Below are 22,121 nucleotides of genomic sequence, written 5' to 3'. Positions count from 1 at the left end.
AGAGAAGAGAGCGCAGCGAAAATAGACTCGCGCCCGTGGCGCCGCCGCGCGGAGGACCATATAAGCAACTCTAAAGTTTGCTCTTCCACATCACTTCGCGATCCGGACCAGGACGGCGAGCAGCATCTCGTAGGAAGAGACCCTCCAGAAGAACAAAATGGTGCGTCCCTGCATTTCTGGCCCGAGATTTGGATACCTCGACCCTCAGCCGCTTGAGACAACGAGCCTAAACTTCTCTCGACATATTCTTTTCTCTCCCGTTTTCAGGCGGACCTCAAGCCCAATGAAGTTGAACGTGAGTGAATGCATATTTGCTTGTTTATTTTAGCGTATTCGCTAGACAGTGCGACGAACAGCACACTGTATGTGAGAAGAGTACTAATTGCTTATTAACCTGCAATAGTCATCCCGAATATTTCGCGTGCGTTTCTAATGGTATATCTCTGGTACCGCACGACGCGCATTAAGCACAACCAGTGGAAAAGTATCCAGCGCTGAGAAAAAAGGGAAAACTCTGCAGAAACTTGTTGAGCACATCGCAGGGCTTACATGCGTTTTAACTTAGGTCAGTGAAACTGCGAGAGTCTTCATTTCCTTTAAAGTATGTTGCAGCAGGGTGCGCTCGTGCACCGTTCTTCAGGCAGGGAAGCTAAATATAGGCGTGTTTCGGTTATTTGATACCCGTGACTCTCTGGGTCGAACACTTTACCGAATATTTTCTGTAATAAGTAATATTTCTAAATCCTCATTTAAAGTGATATTTATTTGATTTAACTGTAGTAGTCCGCACGTTGTAAACTTTTTTAGCGTAGATATCTGGCTGGCAAATCATTTACATAGGAAAGAAGCAGTTGAAAATGTTTCGTTAAACAAACGTAGAATTACTCTACCATTCTTCTTCATTATAAGAGTGGAGATAATTTAGCTTTAATATAATTTTCTCGCATTCACTACTCTTTATTAGAAAGCAATGGTAACTTAATATAATTAACGTACGAGAGTATAGGCGCTGTAACGCAGAAGTAATTCTCTTTTGCTTATTGGTCATTCAAGGGATTGTCGTTCACATGATTGCAACGGGTAGAATAAAACTGGGGGCTTGGATATGAAGTGCAGAGGAACTTAAAGCAGCTCCTCACGAGTTTTCAGATTACATAAGGAAGAGGGGGGGCACCTCTCTGATGGAACACGCGACTGGCGTTCCGAAAGTACCATACGTAATACAGCTGTGAACACCAAGGTTTATAAAATATTACGCTTCGCTAGACATACAGCAATACCTTATCTGAACGTTATTACCAGTAAAGCAGATAAAGGCTTGACCTGTAACAGTACTGTAAATTCCGTTTGTGCTATAGAAACCTACCATTGCCAACTGGGGTGGCCTAGTTCTCCCGTCTAGCTTTGTAAAAAAGTAAAAAAAAGATTAAAGAGAAGAATGAAGAAAAACTAAATAGGCTCGTATCTCAATGACGGAACGCTAATGCTACTATAGTAAAGATAGCTTGGGTCTGCTGTGGCTGTTAAAAACGAAAATATTTAATTAACGCAAGAATGGACAGCCTGATTTTTCAGGTGTTGAACGGCAAGGATGAATTTTCGTGCAGCTGAACAATATAGCAACTTGAGCCGTCTCTTATACAGTTGCGTGTGCGGCTGACTGAATAATACGTCCTTGCCGCCATTTTAGGGGTCACGGGTCGCATCAGTGAAACCTAAACCATCGGCGCTTCGATCGCTCCAAGGTCAAAGTAAATGGTGCAAAATATTTTAAATTTTTTTCTTACCTCGCAATAGTTCATATACAAATATATGCACACACGCGCCGACAGACAGCTCTGAATTTAGCTGCACTGATGGACCTTGAAGTAAGGTAAACGCAGATAAACGAACGGGAAAGGGGAGACAAGGGGAAGGAGAACCTCAGCGCCAATAAAATCGGAAAGTGTGCGTAATATTAACTTGAGGTGGCTGTCGAGCTGATGCACAAACGATTTCCCATGCTGTGCGCTATTTCAATGCGTATCTAACGTTCTCTCTAGTCGCGTGCATCGGTACACGAGAGTATCGGAAGTATCTTTTCTAGAGCGAGCAAATACACTTTCATTTACTTTGCACTTTTTTGATAAAAGGTGTCACACTGGCGTTAGTTGGACAGCAGATTACCTATGATCACGCGGTTTTATCAACGCAAGCGCTTCCCGTGGTTGCAATCGACACGTGTTTGGGAACACCTGTATGGTTATACTTTCATGCAATGCGAAACGGACTTCGGCACTACGCATTATTCAAAATCTGCATGACTTGTCTATTCCACTGGTTTCTAGCGCAACTGTGAAAAAAATGTAAGAAGTTATTTCGCAATTACTTTAACGCTTATGGCGATAAACGCGACGACTGCAGGCGTAAAAATGTTAGATAAGTAGCCGTACCCCTGGGATATGTAATCCCACAAAGTACAATAATATTTACCATGTATATTATGTGCAAAGAGCTAGAAATTTTGCATTAAAATCAGCGTCAAGCTTAGCTAACTTAAAAGTCGAATAAGACTGCACATGCGAACGGTCGGGCTGTCCTCGCATATTTCAGACACAAATGTATTACTGGCTAAGGTTGCGCTGCAAAGATTCCATCGCACTTGATTCAACTTTTTTCGTGCTAACATCTCGGGACAGGATCAGTCAATGAGGTACATTCTAGGGGAAAAAAATTCACGCAGATATTCCTTTGGGAGCTGTCTTATTATTCGTGTACATTATGCCACTTGCTCACCTTCACGTAGCCCGGTGTCATTATCATTGTTATGAAACTTGACCTGACTAGCATAAACGACTGCCCTGCGGTGACACGAACTGCTGCGGACGGCGGCCGCAAGGTGAACTGATGACGCAAGCAAACTACTGCAGGTGGCGGCGCCAGGTGTGCCGATATCGTTCCGATCATTATAAGTCGTTATCGCTCTTAAGCGCCTTATCCATTCGCGTCGAACCATGATCAAACGCGTGATCAACCGTACTCCGGCGGCGGCTGCGCATGGCGCGGCCGCACGGACCCTGTGTTCAAAGCGATCTGCGACGGGGACAGAGTGCGCCGAGTGCTGATAGCCTCGTGTGCTGTGCGCTGTGTTCTGGCCGCTTAGTTCGCGTTGAAGCGAAAGGCAGCACGCAGGCAATTTCGTTCGCTGTTGTGAGCCCTATCTTGAAAGCGGTCGTCTTACATGATGGACGGACGGACGGTAGGGTTTCCTCGTGGGCTAAGCATAGAAATTCTCGAGCATTTAAAAGATAGAGCACGTAGCAGTGATCGCTTTTAATTTACGGCCGGCTGTGCATGAAGTGGGTGTTCGTAATGTTCACTGGCGGTGGCTCCTATGGTGCCACAGCTTTTACGTCCGCTTCGGCTCATTGTAACCGTGACAACAAGTGTTGCTTTGTCAATTTTTCGATACAGTGTATACATTCTCAGCGTGAATTTGGAGAAGCCGAAGTTGTCATTACTTTATGTGAGCAATTCCATAAATGTGGGAACTGACCGAAGAAGCGAATTCCGACTGCCTGGTATCGACCGTATACTTTCAAGATGCCGACCGAAATGGCAAAATAGGATGTCACTTCAGGTGAACATTCTGCAGTATATTTGAGGCCTCTGTTAGTTAGGTAGATTCTCGTCCACCCATGAATAGAGAACGAAGATAGAGAAATAAATAAATAAAAGAAACACGCTTGTCTGACACGCGTAAAAATAAAGAAAACGTCAATAGTTAAAATAGACTTGCTACAGATTTGTCATACAACTCGGAAATCGTGTCGTGGTGACATGCATACCTAAGTTAGAGTGGCTTATAAAGTTTCTCGGTGACTTGCGGTGCCATCAGGAATCGTCCAATATTACGCACTTCACTGCTGGAAGACTGGCTCCGGTGTGGCTCTAAATAAGAGTAAGCTTTCGATGACAGCACGCAAAAGCGAATAGTCGCAATTGAGTTCGGCAATGACTTCGCGTCTGGGTTTCCACCGATAATGAATGGAATGCAGAAAGCAATGCGTCGGCTGTCGAAGCTTCTGTTCGACATACGAACTGCGTAACCTCGTTTCGAATCGGGTGACATATATGCTTTGGCGACGAGGATTATCCTGCATTTCCCACCTTCCTTTACGTCTCAAGGGGAATGCTTCAGCGGAGAACTAGCAGTTCGAACATGAATAATACTCCCGGCCTTTTGCATTGAGACAATGTAAATAGAAGAAGGATCGAACTGTGTGCTCCTCACGAGGTTAGTTATAGGATCGCCGAATACAAAGAACGGCGATTCTTCGGGGCGGCATTAGAGCACCGTTTTCTTCCGGCCATATTGTGTGCGAGACCAGGACGGGGGTAACGCAGCAATTATGTTCTAGCTACATTATCTTGAAACTTCTCATTTTGTCGCATTTGACAGGCAACAAGAACCATTACTTTCAACCGGTTTTATTTAACACGACCGCACTGTTCTATGCACATGTGAAATATGAGCATGCGAGACACGTATTAGTTAACAGACGTCTCTGGCATCTGCACGGACGTGTTAACGGTTAAAGGTAACTGTGGTAAAGGTTCTACAGTGAAGCCCAGCTCTAAGAACGTTGGAAACTGTGATCGTAATAAACGCAGATTGTTATTCATTATAACCGTGCTGGCTTTACGCACATTCTAATTCGATGCAGTAGGCAGTATACGCAGCGTTACAAGTGGCTATCGTTATAGGCAATATAGTTCTAAACGGACTGCCCTGTTGATTGGCACGCGCCAATCATCGTTATCACTCGTTATCACTGTTATCATCGGGTTCGGTCATTCGGCGCTACGGATAATAACAAAAACGTAGGATTGAAGTATCAGGGTCGTCGCATTCTTCGCTCCCAGAGCCGATTCCCGACCACGCGGTGAGGACACGGGTCGGATGCCTGGCGCATTCTAAAAGCTGGGAGCGAAACCGAACGGATCGTATTCACATACTCCAAAGCAAAACACGAGAGCGCCTTCTCACCTTCCAAAGTTGGAGGGTGAGGGGGAATTCCAGTGCTCATATTTATCTGCTATTGGACACTATAGCAGACGGAAGCAAAAAAAAAAAAAGTCACAACTGTTTTCATTTCTTCTCCTCCTCATCACGAGGCAGCCTAGCAGCCAGACAAGCTGCAATTCGCAGTTGCAGTCGCAGTTGCGATCTGTGAAAACATCTTACAGAGTGTACAACCGTGCAAGCCTAGACAGATACGAGTGTCGGAGGTTGTTTCCATTCGCTACAATCGGGGCGTCCCATTATCGCCGTTATGTAGCTGTGTTACTCGCCATTACCGCGGGAGCATTAAAGAAAGAAAGAAAAAAAACTGCCCACCAGCCGTAGCCTAAAATGATGCTGTCACCTCTAGAGGGGATCCACTGAGCCCACTTTACGCCGCCGGCTCGCCCACACACTTCCCATCGTTCGCTCTCTCGTGGCTGTGAGTCACAAAGGAATTTGACCAAGACTCGTTGCCCGTGCCATGGTATTTTGTGCACTGCATCGCTTTCAACACCTGAGCCTCAGCTGCGAAAAACAAACCTCGTGTCTGGTACACTGCTCTTTAACCCGAGTGAACGCGAGACGCGTTCGCGCCGGTACGGCACGTTCCCGAATGGGAATGCGTGACCGGACAGATTCCGCTGTCGGACCGCGGGCTGCCCAAGATGGCTTTCGGCGGTGCCGCCATGTCTGCCGAGAAGGAGGAGAGTTAGAAGAGGGGGCAGGGACGGAGTAGTAGAAGGAGTCCGCGGCTTTTGTCGGGGCCTCTAAATTTGGCGTCGCGCCCTGTGCGTCGGCCGAGCAGGCAGGCAACGGGAGCCCGGTTCCTATTTCGGGAGGCGCACCGACGCTTGCCCCGACGTCGGCGGCTGCCGCTCGAGCCGCGGCTATGAGCGCCGCGGGTCCTCCGCTTCGGGATCCCGCGGTGGCAGGCGCGGCCAGCGCCATTTAAGGCTGCGCGCACCCGTAAAGTGGCCTGCTTGGGCCTTGGTGCTGGTTCAGCAAAGCGGCGCCGACTCGGCTGGCCGCCCTTGTTCGCCTTTGCGCCTCGCGCGCTACATCGCCGGGCCGATTGTATGCCCTGTGCCCGTGTCGTTGTCCTTTAGGCTTGTGCACCTTCTCCGCGTGCGTAATTGGGAATTGACTTCTTCCGCGTCCTTCTCGAAGCGCCACTCCACTGAAATTATCTATCCATGCGCCCTCCAGCCTAATTCAAAAGAAAAAAAAACGAGCAGAGGCCCGGTCTGCTACCTTGCAAAGGGGGAAAAGTAAAAAAAAAAACGAAAAAAAAGGGGGGGGGGGAGGAAACACACACAGAGAGGGAAAGTATACACTGCTTAGACGGCTGGTGCAAGCTAGTCGGGATGTGCATGCATGTGGACGGACGATGCAGATGACTGACATTGGGACAATTACCTGTGGTAGCTGGCAGCATGTACTGGTCCAGTAAAGGTGGTTACAATTAGTTTCTGGAGTTGGGCGAGCGGAGTTTAACTATAAGGGGCTGAATTCGAGAGGTGTGAATAAAACGGCACACTTCCTGATGCTCCATTTCGTTATAGCAAATAATAATAATAATAATAATAATAATAATAATAATAATAATAATAATAATAATAATAATAATAATAATAATAATAATAATAATAATAATAATAATAATAATAATAACTTCATTTATTTATTTCACACTATCAATCCCGTTCTTTGGGTCACACAGGAAGGGCGTTGTGTCAAGAATACATGATGCATAATATTCATTCTATGTAACATACAATTTCACTGACGCTAATGGTCGTTAGCAACAGAAAAACAGGGAACAAAGAACAGTGGTTACAAAAGAAAAGTCAACAAATAAATGCTTCTAGCAAAATTTAGCGTGCATAATCTAAAAAAAATGGCTGTGGCTTAGCTAAGGTTAAGCCCAGGATGCGAAGCATACTAGCCTTTATTTTAACGCGACAGCGTTAAGGAGCTCGTGTCGCAGAAAAGCCGGTGTCGTCGGCGTCGGCTCAGGCGTGCGGCGCTTGCTCAGGCGCACATTTCGTTGTCGCGCCGAACGCTGCGTTGCTCGACGCGCACCGCGTCCGATGCGGGGCGCGACGCCGCGAGCGACGGCGGGAGTTGGAGCGCCGGTTCTCCTCTGTCGTGACGTCACGGTGTCACGTGATTTCATGGTCACCGCCGCGCCTGAGGAGCTGGGTTGAGCCCTCGTAATATGCTTCGCATAAAAAGAAAGGTATCTAACGAATTTTCAAAATCGACAGACTTTTAATAGCTCACAACTTCACCGCATATGATACGAACTGCCAGTCTTTGTAGTCTTTCTACTTTTGCCTTCAGGTCTTTCTGATGAGGGGACCATGCAACACAAGCGCACTCCACGACTGGTTGTACAAATGTTTTGTAGGCTGTTAAATTTCGCATCCCGTGTAGCACAATATATTCCAGCTCCTTCTCTAGAAAGTATATATATATATATATATATATATATATATATATATATATATATATATATATATATATATATATATATATATATATATATATATATATATATATATATATATATATATATATATATATATATAGATAGATAGATAGATAGATATTAGCCTTGGAACATTTACATTATCAGTGTGTGAGTGCCCTTGCAATGTGTGCATAATGCTAACTCCTAAGTATTGGAAACAGGCTGCATTATTTCAAGGATGGTTTCCGATGTGGTGCATGAAGGCAAGTCCTCGCCTATTTGAGCGATTATGCGCAAATGTTTTTTTTTTTTGCTCTAGGTGTATGTTCCATTTTACATGCATATAATGACTGTAAGCGTCCGATCACATTAATTTGGTAACCTTCGCAAGCTACTGGAGAATAAATAAAGCAATCGTTGGCAAAAAAGGTCCATCTTAACACGAGCTTCAACAAGTGCACTGATATCATTAACAAACAACAAAAAAAGAGTTTTGCTCCTAAAACGGAAACTTGCGGAGGTCCCGAGTGCACACCCAATGTACTTGATGTGCAATTCTCATTCCTCACAGCCTATTGACGCATAGAGAAATAGGCCTTTATCTATTTTAATACTTCTTTACCTATTACTTTTCTATCAAGCTTAAAAAGTTATTTACGGTGAGAAACCTTATCGTATAATAATAACACATTTGTCGCCTGTATGATGTTGCGACGCAATGCAGAGGCTTATTACCTAGTATTTTCGAGTCATATATGGATGACGTCAACGAGCGAGTGAGTTGAACTTACCCCCTTCTAATTTTGTCTAATTAATTAATTAGTTAATTAACTCTAATTATTTTAGTGCTCATGTGGATGTAGGTGCGAGGAACGTTAATACAATAAATATTCGCAAAGGTGGATATGAAGAGCAGACGAAGAGACCCAGTTCCATAAATTGACTTACATCATTTTAGCACCACAAGGCTCTAACAGAACGATACAGTACAAACAGCTGTAGCCAAAGCAACAGTGATAAAAAAGAAGTTCAGTGGCGATTGAGCGATAAATGTGAGAGAAATGCGGTAGCATTACGTCGCACCTTTTTGAGATCCCGGATCCACGATTTAAACCACGTTCACCACATAGCTAAGTGTTGTTCAGGAGCCTACTCGATACGCGTCCTGCTGCTTCAATGACAAAGTGTAATTGATGGTGATCCAGAGCAGAACACCGTCAGTTGCACTTTATATATGTAGCACCACGTGATCGGCTTTCCACACTTCACACGCATATACTTTTTCTCACTTTGACACTCCTAATGCTAACGCAATAACATCCATAAGAAGTCTTCTATCGAATATGGAAGAACATCCCTGGCACTTTCAAAGAAAACCAAATGTCTATCTGAGGACCTATTTAAACAAATATTCCCGCAGAATGGACGGTACATATTACGAAGACGCCAATGCAGTGTTACACGACTAGTTATTCTGCTCGTGTACTATACGCGTACTTAGTGGAACTGAGGTGCAATGAAAGAGAGAGAAATAACGCGAAAAGTTGGTACGGTCCAATCTAGCCGTTCATTTTTGTGTGGCAAGATCTAAGCTTTTCCTACTTCCTTTTCTTATTTTTAATTTACAGAACTTCTATTTCAGTGAGCCGAAGTTCTAGCGACCAGTAAAGTTAATTGTGTATTCACTAAGCTCTTAACAGCGAAGCTGTTAGCCTCTCAGTGGTCGGCATTTTTTGTGCCCGCGTCCGTTAGCAGACATGATCATCGTCTGTAATGGCCCGTACCCCGTAAGCAAACAAAATATGTGATCGCTCAAACCCCTGTAAGACAGATGCTACAAGCACTCGGCGAAGTGAAGCGAACAGTGCATGAATTCTTTGGAATCACTCATAAAACAAGCAGGACAGCATACGTTTAAAGAACAAGATCAAAACAAGAATCCGAGCCACCTAATTGATGATAAGGCACTCCTGATTACAATGCGAAGCACGTAGCGCTCCCCGCATGCATTTACAGGTGCAGATTACTGTTGCGCACGGCGACGGCAGCTTGCGAAGTGGGGAGTGACGTCCCTAGGCTTTCGTATATAAAGTAGCCAACCCAGCAAATGATTTCAATGTTGCTGCAGCACCGCTGTGGCAGGTGGCGTGCTGTCAAAGTTACCATTACTCCCATTACTACTATTACTCTAAAGCAATAAAAGATTCCGCACCCCCCTCAGCCGTTGTAGTAGTCGTTTTCTGCAGCTTCGCTGGACATGCACTTTCGTAGGGCCGGGATGCCTAGTCAATTTTTTTTTTTTGACTGGCAATAATTTATTCTTTCCTCAACAGCGATAGACCTGTATAACGACGCACATTCTTCCATTGTGGCAAGATATTCCTATAATGTGTTAATTAGGAACGCTACGGCGGAGTATGTTGCAAGTTAACCTGCTTATCTTTACTAAGTACAAGTGCGGGAGTTGAGCATGCAGCACTCCCACTACAGCAGACCAGGACAGTTGCATGCCATATTTGTGTGAAGCTGACAAGGCCACTCGCTTGGTATCGAAGACATCGGATGCTAAGAGCCTGTAGTACACAAGTTTTCAAGATGTGAAATAAAAAACAAAAAAAAAACGCGGACATCAGAAGAACGGAGAACGATGTGAAAGCTGGGTGCCAACTAATTGTTTATTAGGGAAACAGGCTAACCGAAAAACGAGTTTATTGGGGGCTATTTTTCCAATTAATCTTCGGTTAACATGCAAATATAGTAACAGAGCGAACTCATGGTGCGACAATGAAGCCGAATGGACGGGACAAGCGCTAGACATAAACCATTTCGTTCTCTTCTCCTTTTTTCTTTTTCCGTGCGTTCCATTAATTTCGCGTTGTCATCATGTATGCAAGCTGTAGCAAGCAATTAGCCCACCTATCCGCCTTGACAGCTGTGCATTAGCCGACACTCAAGGCTAACGTAGTAAGGCTTCTGGCCTCCTTGTTTTTTAGGTCTGTTTTTCATCAGGCTTTCCTTTGCTCTTCAGACACAGTGTCGACATCTGTGGACAACAGCTTTCATCATTTTCAAAGTGAAACCACGGAAGATAAGCTATAGTAATCTGATGCAACATAAAGCTACACACAGGCGGCACCATATGAGTAGCGTGTAATGATTTTGGTGCGACTGATTTTCGAGAAAATTTATACTTCATGAGAAACGTACGGCTGCGTTATCACCGAGTACAAAAAATGACTGTGATGTTCATTAATTCATTAGTGCATTAGTGCACTACAGTGCATTACACTCATTAGTGCATTACAGACACGTGAATGACAATACAATGACAATACAATTACATGTGAATGACATTAAAACTGTATCTATTTGTTTAACAACATACAATACGTTTATTTTATAGTACACATAATTATGAATCTCTGATTTCCGCATAAAGTCCGAAAAGGAGCTTAACTTACATGACCGAAATCGAGAAATGGACTCTCTACTTAATTTATTATCAGAATCGCAACAGATCGGTTGACAGTAAGAAATTACTTTAAGAGGTGTTGTGTCACTAGGATTCCGCTGTTCTGAGGAGGCTATATACCGACTCACCATTTTGTCACGCTCCTTCTGGACACGTGCAGAGGCTCGCGAGCACTTCGAGATCTACGACATGTGCGCCGAGGGCAAGGTGGACTGCGCCGACCTTGGATCCCTGCTGAGGTCCCTCGACCTGCGCCCCACCAATGCCACCATCGAGAAGAACGGAGGCACCCAGAAGAGGGGTAACTATATACCACATTGGGCGCTCGAATCTCGCTAAGGACATCTCGTGAACTGTCGTCGATGTTATGAGGATTCTTTGCCTGGCACAGCCGTGAGATTAACTGTACAAAGAATTGCGCTGTATTTTCAAGATGAGGCTCGTTTTTTTCGTCTTGGTAGCGTTAGTATGTCAGACCCGTTCACTGACAGGGCTTCTCAGATTCGGTTCCGGGCACTCCACATGAATGCATCGTCAAGCGCTCTATTTCTTCCTCAACTGCACGGAATCCACTGGCTGCCTCTCAAAACACTAGCGGTGATTCGGACACTAGCATAGATTCTGTAAAAGTCAGCAGTGAAATCATGACGAATGATATGCTCGGACAAGTTGGACACAAAAGTGAAATCAGCATACCACACAGTGTTGTCTAATGTTTCACTTTCTACTGCCCTGCTTCTCTCAGGGCCATTTCTCTGCCCTCTCGTTTGCGCAGTTGCATGCAGGCGAATACTTATATGCCGGCAAATTTCCTTGCTTTTAAATAAAAAAAAAACCTTTCTCTGCTCTCTAGTTCCTTTTTTTTTTCACACCAGCGCTGCTGAATTTCTGAAATGTCGTTTTTTTTTTCTTGATTCACATTGGCCAATGTTTTTTGCTCTCTCTTAATATGTTGCCGATTTAAACTGTTTGCCACTACAGCGCGGCAGTTTCTCCGTCCTCGCAATCCTGCACAGCAAAGTTTTTGAACTTGTTCTCACCTGATCGAACATTGAACTGGAGCTCGCATGTGTGTAATACCATCATGACAGCCGCGATGTGCGCTGCACGCGCTGCGCAGGTGAAAAGAAGATGACGCTCGAGGAGTTCCTGCCCATCTACAGCCAGATCAAGAAGGACAAGGACATGGGCACACACGCCGATTTCCTTGAGGGTCTCAAGGTCTACGACAAGGCCGAGAACGGACAGATGCTCGAGGCTGAGCTGGCACACGTCCTGCTGTCTCTGGGTGCGTCTCCGTACAATAACTTTTTTTTTACCGTGTACTCTGAGGTCACTGCGGGCAGTTTCATCCGCCCTTGTCAGAAGGATACAGAAGAAGAGAGGACAAGGTAGTTGAGAAGAACAGGTTTCGGTTGGTCGTCTGGCCATTTAGGCAAATCGTGGCGCATATAGTGTAAACATGGCATCTTTTTCCCCTGATTGTCTTCAGAATATTTCTGACGCTCTCCTGTCCTACAATATGTACTCTAAAGTGCGCTTCAGCTAGCAGAAAGCAGCGGTAAAAAAACACGTATAGTTAGAAAAATAAACACTTCGGGAATTATGCGGGATTTTTTTAGGTCTCACGATACGAATTGGGCAGAAAGTAAAAAAAAAAGAAAAAGACGTAATTGCACGATAGCGTTGATTTGGGATAATTGCCGTCTTCCCTTAGTCCTGTTTTTATGCGCTGTTTGTTCAATATGTCTATCCGTTGCATGGCCCCGTATTCTATGTCCAAGATTTATGAAGGTAGTTCTTGGGCACAGTAAGGTACAGAAATGTGGCACGTTTATATAAAGCGCTTAAGCGGGAAAGCGTTAATATCTTTATAGGCTATAGAGTGGTCAAACAGCCAGGCAAATAACTAAAGAGACCAAAGAACAATGCGTCGACGACCTTACGAGAAACTGTTTTCGTGGCCCTTCGCAGGTGAGCGGTTGACTGACGCCGAAGTGGACGAGATCATGCAGTGCTGCGCAGGGACAGTAGACGAGGATGGGTTCATCAAGTACGAAAGTAAGTACGATCGTCGGGGTCACGCATTACGCTGAAATCGATAAAAGAAGAAAAATTCCATAGGACAGAGCCACATACTCACATCACACTTCCCTCTGTAGAGTGCATCTTGTGCATTTTTGGCCGGGCTAGTGTAGCGATTCTATTCCCATGCCATTACTTGTCGCGCTTCGATCGCGCCCTGGCCAGAGCGTGGCAAGAGCACCCGCATTATCAACGAGATCAGCCGGCCGCGAACGCTGGATGATAAGATTGGCATAGAAGCGAGACGAAGGAATCGTTACGTTATACCGGCCATACGTTATACGCTGAGTTATAAGTGCTGCATCCTGTCTTGCGAGCTCGCTTGCTCTCCAGAAGCGTTACGCTGCATATCGGGCTTGCTCAGATACGCGGCTCTTTCTGAGCGACCTCTTCGTATTCTGCAGCTTAATGGGGGCTGAACATCCAGCTTAGTCACAGAAAAGGGACGAGGAATCCAAGGGCCTTATTGTGGATAGATAAATTTCGGGATATTGGTATGTCACATTTAGCGCAAGTTGACTGGTTAAGGCAGCGGAAGTGTATGTCACGGAAGTCGTGACGTCTCTCCCACCCGAGTTATATTCGCGTCGTCTTTGAGTTCACTGAGAGGATCTCCGTTTCTTCAGAAAGCTCGCCTGTTGGTTACTACTTCGTTCATAAGTGGTAATAACCTTTCAGTGATCGATCGAGAATTCATCCCAGTATAGTGAGCCGCGATGCAAGATGTGGTTCCGCCAGTGCGGTACCATGTGAAGCATCACGTATTACACTCTTCATGTCATACGCTGGTGTCACGTCGTATCTGTTAATACGACGTGAGGATTCGATTCCCCCCAAACAACAATGGAAGATCTGGTCATGTACGAAGTCTTCTGTTATCAAAGGCCCTCCGTGCGTAACTCTCGAAGATGAACTCAAATAAAGGAACAAGTACTCACCCAACGAAAGGTACAAGAATGGTCAGTACTGAATTGTTTCCGAGTGTACGTGGGAAAAAAAATTTAGCGTCTTTCCTGTACACCATAAAATAATAAAATAAGATTGAAGTAAGCGTGCATACACACACAGACAAAGCAATCAAAAACAAAGACAAAGATGCTCAGTTGGGAACTCTGTGAGATTGCATTAGAGAAATCGATGTGTCCCAAATGTCCACGACTGCTTTAGTATGCCGTGCACCCTACTCGGGTCGATAGAAGAATATAATCAATGACTATGCGTCTTTATCACGCATCCTCTCGTTTTGACTTGTTCTGCACACCGTCGAACTGAAGTAACCATGGACACGGTGGTCAGCGGCGAGACAAACATCTCGAACGAAAGAAGCGGTACATCAATAAGACTAGGCGACCATCGTGAAATCTCAACAAATGCACAGAACTCAGCTTCGGAAGCCCTTCCTGGAGGGAGGGGCGGGGCAAGGGCGTCTTTGTGGTCGTGATGAACGCACGCCTTGATCCGTAGTCGTGACTTCGGCGTAGGCCAAAGGCTATTATGCACAAATCGTTGCGCACGACGTGTTTTCAGTGGTGTGCTCTCTTGACCCTCTTTTCAAGCGCTTGCGGGTAGAATACGCTCCGTCTGTTTATTTTTGTGTCACTCCATAGAAAAACGAAATGAGTCCTATGGGACCTGGAAACAAAGCGGCTATGTTGTTGCTACACGCTTACCTCAGTCTATATTCAGTTTATTCTGTCTCGAGTTAAACTGAAAGCCAAACTGAAGACAAACTGCCTTTGTAACGGCGCGTTGTAGATAATTAATTTTCTGCAAACCTGAACAATAATTTTGAATGAAACTGCGTTCAACGGTTGTCGACGTTCCGTGTTTGTTGCGTGCTACATCGTTATTACGATGTAAAATGTAAAATAACCAGATGACACGTCCAATACATCAAATGCTATGTGGCATGTCGGGCGCATAAGGACGCTAACAAGAAACCAACGCAGGGTGAAATTTTTTCTAGACTGGCTTGGTACACGCAAAACAGATCACAACATGTTTTTGTATAGCTTCCTCCATAGTGCCTTAAAGACTTTTCGCAGGTTATTGAAAAGAGATGTTCCTTCTCTTGTTGCTTCATGCCTTAGGTTGCAAAAGAATGGGGACAAAACTTAGCGCAGCCTTGACCAGTCGCCGTCATATAGTTCTTAGCGCAAAATACTCGTTTGCCTCTTATTCATCACAAAAAACGGGGAGGGGGCGAATACACAAATCTTTAAAAAAAATTTAAAATATTATTTGCCTATGGCCAACCACCTTCGCTAGTATTATGATCAAAATCAGGGTTGAGTAAAATAGGCTAACGAAAGAGGTTTATCTGAATACGGGTAGATGTTTAAAAATAGATTCTGCAAAAACAACTGACCATGCATGGTTGTAAATGTCTAAAGAACGAAAGATCGAGCGAGAGAGCGAACGACAGGGCGAGAAAGAGAGAGAGAGTCAGATAGCAAGCGGGCGAGAGAAGCAACGAACGAATGTTTTTCTTGCCGAGTTCGACCATCGACTACCAACTACGAACACGGTTGAAGGAGCCAAATAAAACTATTAGCTTTTAAATAATACGTAATCGCATCGACCTGCCTAATAAGTGCGTTTATTTTTTCTTCTTTTTTTCGCACAGACTTCATCAAGAACGTTCTGGCTGGACCATTCCCCGAGGAGCAGAAGGACAAGTAAACAACAAATACCAGGGGGGAGGGGCGAAGAAGTCACACAAGGTCCTCTCAGTTTCCTTTCGCTCCACCCGTCTGTCTCCGTCCGCACTGGCGACAAGTTTCGCCACATCCATTGCCCGACGAACGAGGGAGCTATCGTCACCCCGTCGAAACAATGGCTGCAGTGGCAGCGGAAGAGATGATCGCCGCAAGTGCCACGGTCGTCCTGATCTTTGCTCACCTCTCCTGTCCTCCGATTGGTCGGGTTCGCGAACGTCACACCTCCCTTCGGCACTCGGTCGGTGTGCTTTCTCACACCAGCGGGCGCCTCAGTCGTCGTGGTCGTCAGGAACGCGAAGTGATGACAAGGTCTACTCCGCCTTATACGAAGGGAAATGCTGAGAGAACCGCTGATGACAGAGAACGAAAGCCATAAATTGTAACTATTGGAACCGACATTATGGAAGTAATCGGGCGTGTACAAATAAAGCTCCCTAGACATAAGAAATGTGCCTTAGAAAATTTACGCTGTTTGGACAATAAAAAGAAAGACGTGGTGTGCGTTCTCTTGTAATAAACCATGCCGTTGTCATTGTCTGTATCACTTTATCCACACAATCAAGGATTATGACACACACGATCACAAGCACATATGAGCTTCTCATAATGCTCTTCTGACTTCTTGCACTAATTGAGCACCATTTCGGTGAATTTCGTGGGTGGCAGCAAAGCGGCGCAGTTGAAGGCAGCCGTCAGTGTTTGAATGGTGCTCGCGAAGCCAACTAGCACGTTATCGAAACGACCAGCTCCTTTCCCAGCTCCAGGTTGTCCGTCGCAGCCGCTCTTACTACACGAAGATAATGGGTCAGGATAGCCACGACCGCCCACTTTTCTATGCGGCAGCCCCACGTATACAGAAGAATCCAACGCCTATACACCATAGGTTTATCCCCCGAAAATTATTCGGTCACTTTTACTGTTGCTGCTTGAAGCACTTTATATGGAATTCAGATTAGTCGAACTTGTTTATATATAATCTAGGTATTTCAAATTATTGCTTACATCGAACAATAGACGTATTCAGTTGGTGCACTGGAGCATTGTAATGTGCAATGCTCGTTAGCGCTGTAGGCCTATGACGGGCTCCGCCTGCCAGCTCCTTTGATATATCAAACCGCGCAGTGTCGTGCCTTCTTCAAGTGTGCTTTTCTTCAGTACGTTTGTTGCGGTTACGCTTCCCTACTGTACTGTAATCGCTTCTTATTACAAAGCACTTGCTCTAGAGGCCCTCGGAACTCCGCAGCAGGTCTATCAGAGATTTAGCCAAAAAGCGACTTGAACTGCCGTGTCTACGATAAGTAGATTTAACTTCATGCACTCTGGATCCCGTTTGATTACCGGTTAGGCAAGCGGTGGTCGGAGGAAAGCATGGAGTGTCTGACACTTCTTATCCTTGGGAAACTTTCATCGGCACCCCTTCGTGTTAGTGTGTGCTGAGAATGTCACGTGTATAAAACAACCATTGCAGTGTAGCATTATTGTGCCGGTAATTTCAAGATGCTGCGAACATTGTTGCCGCAACGTCGTTTACCACTATGCACCGCGTACCATAACATAGAATACCACCACGCACTTTGGACAGTGCGATGAGCGTACGCAATCAAGACAGAAAGCTGGGCTAGTTGGTGGGTCATCATTACTCAAAAGACTAGCGCAAAACAGCAGGGACAAAGTCTTTGTCCCTGCTATTTTGCGTTAGTCTTTTGGATAATGAGCATACGCAGTCTGCGCAGATATCCGCAACTAAATAACTTGACTTTTTTGTTGCCATACATTTTTGAACCCACGGTCTACAGTGGTCACAGGAAAGTATTAGGGACCGGCGCAGCCTTCATTTGAGTGCTACTTATCAGAACACGTTTAGGTATTCGTATATGACAAACAGCAGCGGGGGCTAACACAAACGAGGAAGAAGAAATGAGGCTCACAACGTGAACGTTGACTCTCAGCTAAATGGTAAATCGAAAAAAAAACACGAACATATAAACGTTGTTGTTTGTCTAGTATAAATTTCCACCAACTCGCCCAAGTTTCAATGCGATTACTGATTAGGTATTAGGTTATCAATATTTCTAACTATTTTGTAATTCCCTCCAAATTCAATTTATCCGGGCTCGACTGTACATAAACAATATAGTCGACTTCAGTATGTGTCTCGACCCCCCTATTGTTCCCGTGAAGTAGACAGCACTTTCTGAAAATTGCAGGTGATAGTCTGGACATTCCAACAAACCTCAAGGATGTTCGCGTGCAACTGTTTTTTTCGTCAAAGCAGGCTTCGCTGCATTAAGGGTATTCGTGGGGAGAAGCGCGCTTCAAGAACATCTGTTCACGCAGCATGCGGCAACCTGCATGTGCGAAGTATTGTGCAATATATGTGTGTGCATCGCCACAACCATTACCATGGCTACAATAACCGTTCTTACAATGACATAAAAAATAGAATCGAAAATAACAAAACAAGTTTATAGATACATGCTAGATAACAGGATAGAGACCATGTCCTCTCACTTTTGAGGCAGCTGGTGTTCAACCGACTGCTACCTTATAACTTGCAGTATTTGTTCGGAGTAAACGAATCAACTACATGTTTGGTGATCGCCGAAGTGCTCAAAGGTAATGATCACTGCAACATCCAGCTGTGGGTAGTCAGGTGGTAAATGGATCATGGCGGTGCTGTAAAAACAAGCCACTCACGAAAACCCACAAATGTGTCTCCTATGAGACTGAGCTTGAATTTTACGTCAGCAAATTCTAGAATAATAGAATGAACTGCATTGGCAGAACCTAACCTAGCATAATCAATTTTATATAAGTAAGGCTGCTGCGCCAATGCAGGTCGAAAACATGAATAAGAGTCCACGCAGAGCACGTGCGTGATTACATACCATTAATTTCCAAGAATAATTTTATTTGCAAATTTATTTTGTGGGAGCTGACCTTCATTAAATTTTTTTCTTTCATTCAGGCGTTTCTGAGTGACACTCAACAGTTCACTGACGTGATATCATTCCACTGCAGGAAAGAATGCACCCTTAATTTATGACACTTACTTTCTGGGTTTATATATTCAGACTTTTAGCAAGCACGACTTTAAAACTACCTTAGAGAAAGCGTTGAAGTAGCCTCAGTTTTAGACAATGTAAATCTTTATGATAATTCATGCTTGAATTCAGTTAATGAGCGTTCCAATACACAAGCGTCGAATTCTAAAGGTTACACGGCTTCGCGAGGGAGGATAAGGTTAAACATTGGCAGGATTCTTATAGTATATAACTACAATTTTTTATTCTCCGGTATAGCGCGAACATCATGGGGACCAAAGAGGAGGGTACGATGGGCCAACATTAAGTAAGCTTTCCAACACACATTACCTGAAGTGTACCAGTTTGACAGACCGCTTATAGAGTCCCTGTGCATCCTCCTACGTGCACTTCACAATCACAAACGCTGACGTTTGTGGTGTCTGCGTCTCATCTTTTGTGTCCCACTTCTATCGCGCTGGTAACATGAGTAGATAATCTCGAAACCAACCAGCCTTTTAGACAGCACTATACTTACAGTTGAGTAAGCTATTTGGTCCGACGTCGACCCTGCGCTGAGAACCGCGAACGGATGCAGGAAAAGGAAGACGCCCGATTCGCACGCGTTCCCTTTCATACGCTTACTTCCGTTTGCGATTTTGAATGCAATATTAACGGAAACGCCGACGCAGCCGATAACAGCTGCTCTGCAGCACATCTTTCGGCTTGTCATCAGGGCGAGATTTCGAGTGCGCCAGGGCGACATTGGAGCGTGTGTTGTGCGTGGGACCACGTTGACCTGTCTCATCAGAGCCTTAACCCCCGTATTCAAATAAATGCATCTTAACATGAAGCCCGTGCTTGGCTTGATCTAAATGACGCGATCTTGACATGAACATGTCTAGGACACTCAATGAGTTTCCTTTGGGGTGTTCACGACAGATGTCATTTATGATCAAGTCAAGCATGGGCTTCAAGCTAAGGTGCATTTTTTAATACGAGGCTTAACTGATTAACGGGAGAACTCCAGCTGGCTCGCTTGACTTCTCAGAATTAAGAGATCGAAACAATAGTCCTGTCGAAACAAGAGGCGATGTTAATGCATTTGTGGCGTTTCTTCAAACTTGAACGGAAAAAACCAGTCAAAAACACAAAGGACCAGAGGAGAAGTTCACGACACAAAGACTGGTCGTTGTGTCGTGAACTTCTCCTCTGGTCCTTTGTGTTTTTGACTGGTTTTTTCCGTTCAAGTATGTACCAACTGGCCCAGATTTCAACCCTTCTGCAAAGCGTTTCTTCAAACATGTGATTTCTTTAAAGCCACATTGTGAGGTTTCTCAGTTGACCGTTTATAAACTTCACAGTATGGTGATTTTTTTTAAAACAAAGCATTGTTTTTCTGCATCCCCCCCCCCAACCCCACCAAAAATTGCATGATAAGCCGATCTCGGAGATAGTGCAAGGAAGTTTGGTGATCGAGACTTGTACGTAACGAGTTACATGTAATTCATTGCTTGTAATCAGTTACATTTCTCGGTAATTTTGTAATTTAACGATTACTTTTTTTTACTCAGAAACGGTTTTCAATTTTCTGTGAAAAGTGTTTCACGGAAACACTTTTCTGTAATCAATTGCATGTTACCAGTTAACTTATTGGCGTGACAAGCGGTAAGAGGAGACGCAACATTTGGTACTTTAATTTGGTGTTACGTACGGCTACCGTGGCGGTCCAACGCGGCAGCCTCGGGGATACGCAGGTTCAGACAGGAAAATCCCGAGTTTTGCACACCTCTCTTGGAGGCGTTTTGAAGCGGCTTTCGTAGATTGTAAGAGTTGCTGCGTAATTAATCGCTTTGCGCAGTCTATGATTTCTCTTACACAGGAAGGTTTCTGGCCATTGGACGTACATGTCTGTCTGCGTGATACGTGACTCACGTACACTTATTTTGCGATTGTAACACAATGTTTTTGAGGGCTGAATGATAAACAGTTATATCTCTTATTACATTATAAATTTAGCCACCTTTTCTAGGAAAGTGAACTTCGGCTGGCTGAATGGTTAACGAGTGATAGGGTAAAACAAATTAGAGAGCAAGAAACACAACTACATACACGCACACACGCACACATGCAATCACTCCAAAAAGACCCCTTATGTCTGGGGGGTCTCTTACAGCGAAGCTGTTAGCCTCTAGTTGGTCGGGAGATTTCGTGTGCGCGGGCGCGGCTTTGCTTACGCAAAAACAACAAAACAGTTAACACGTAGCATAATTACGTTTTCTGCTATACTTGAATGACAATCTGATGCTATATTGTCTGCTGGAGGCGCGCAACTCGTATTTTACGAATTTTCTGACGCATTTTACTTTGAGAAATTTGATTAGTTCAATAACGCACTTGCTCTAATCGGAGGGCCTACAAGAATGAGGAAGTATGCTGTGCTAAATTGTACCGCCACCTAGTGGTCACGACCACTCAGACAGACCTCAAACGGCAGGTGAAACGGCAGCTGAAAAAGGGCTTTGTCTTTCAATTTCTGCGTAAAAGATTTTTGTTTTCTCGTATATTCGAATAACACTCCGAAGTTATCATGTCTGCAGCTAGTACGTAAGTCGCACTTTAAGCATTTTTCTTACGCGTTTCGCTTTTAAACATTACTTTAGTTCAATAATGCACTTGCGCTTGTCGGAGGGCTTAGAAGAATGAGTATGCATGCTGCACTTCTGCATAGGTGCATGTGGGCGTGACGTAAGTCGCTTGTGGTAGTGGTGTGTCACGTCGGCAACAGCTTCCCTGTACATCTGACAACTGCCCTTTTACAGGGTGGAATAGAGGCGGATTTTTTTTTTTTTAGAAATTGCAGTGCGCATGTATGCGGGTGTGTTTCTAGCGCTCTAATTTGTTTTACCATAAAGATTTATTAACTAGCCCAACATCAAATTCTTCTAAGGGTGACGGGGGCCGGCCAGAACTCCGCCAAATGGTGGCCGACAAATTGAATCGGTGTTGCTATGACACCTCACAGATGAGCAGCTTATCATCAATAGATTTTTTTTAAAGTTTTTCCATACCAAGAGCGTCTTCTACGAGTTCCAACAACAATTGTAACGCTGCGCTTCATAGAAAATCCAGACGCGAGTATAACGGCATTGTTCAGCCTTTATCTTATGCGCGAGGTGTTCATATACGTTACAACGCCGCCATTCCTTCCACAGCCCATATCGAGCGAGTTTTTCGGGTTAGTGTTGATGTCTTCAGAAAAAAAAAAAAGATGGAAAGTGAGCGACGAAAATTTTTAAAA

At 44.6% G+C, this 22,121-nt stretch overlaps 1 protein-coding gene across 1 annotated transcript; it reads left to right on the top strand.

The window, feature by feature from the left end:
• Nucleotides 1–31: 31 nt before the first annotated feature.
• Mlc1 (Myosin light chain alkali) lies at nucleotides 32–16,329 on the top strand. Its single transcript, XM_065449805.2, has 6 exons — nucleotides 32–160; nucleotides 268–295; nucleotides 11,153–11,293; nucleotides 12,113–12,280; nucleotides 12,967–13,053; nucleotides 15,704–16,329. Exons 1-6 carry the CDS (start codon nucleotides 158–160, stop codon nucleotides 15,757–15,759), a joined length of 483 nt encoding a protein of 160 aa, XP_065305877.1. The 5' UTR covers nucleotides 32–157; the 3' UTR covers nucleotides 15,760–16,329.
• Nucleotides 16,330–22,121: the final 5,792 nt, after the last annotated feature.

Source organism: Dermacentor albipictus, chromosome 4, assembly GCF_038994185.2.
Source record: "Dermacentor albipictus isolate Rhodes 1998 colony chromosome 4, USDA_Dalb.pri_finalv2, whole genome shotgun sequence".
NCBI lineage: Eukaryota > Metazoa > Arthropoda > Arachnida > Ixodida > Ixodidae > Dermacentor > Dermacentor albipictus.
This window is presented reverse-complemented; position numbering and strand designations above follow the sequence as displayed.

Bases quoted from the DNA above. Each gene is read 5' to 3' on its own strand.
- Mlc1 (XM_065449805.2), top strand. The intron at 296-11,152 runs GTGAGTGAATGC...GGACACGTGCAG, and splicing joins CAAGCCCAATGAAGTTGAAC to AGGCTCGCGAGCACTTCGAG. The intron at 12,281-12,966 runs GTGCGTCTCCGT...GGCCCTTCGCAG, and splicing joins ACACGTCCTGCTGTCTCTGG to GTGAGCGGTTGACTGACGCC.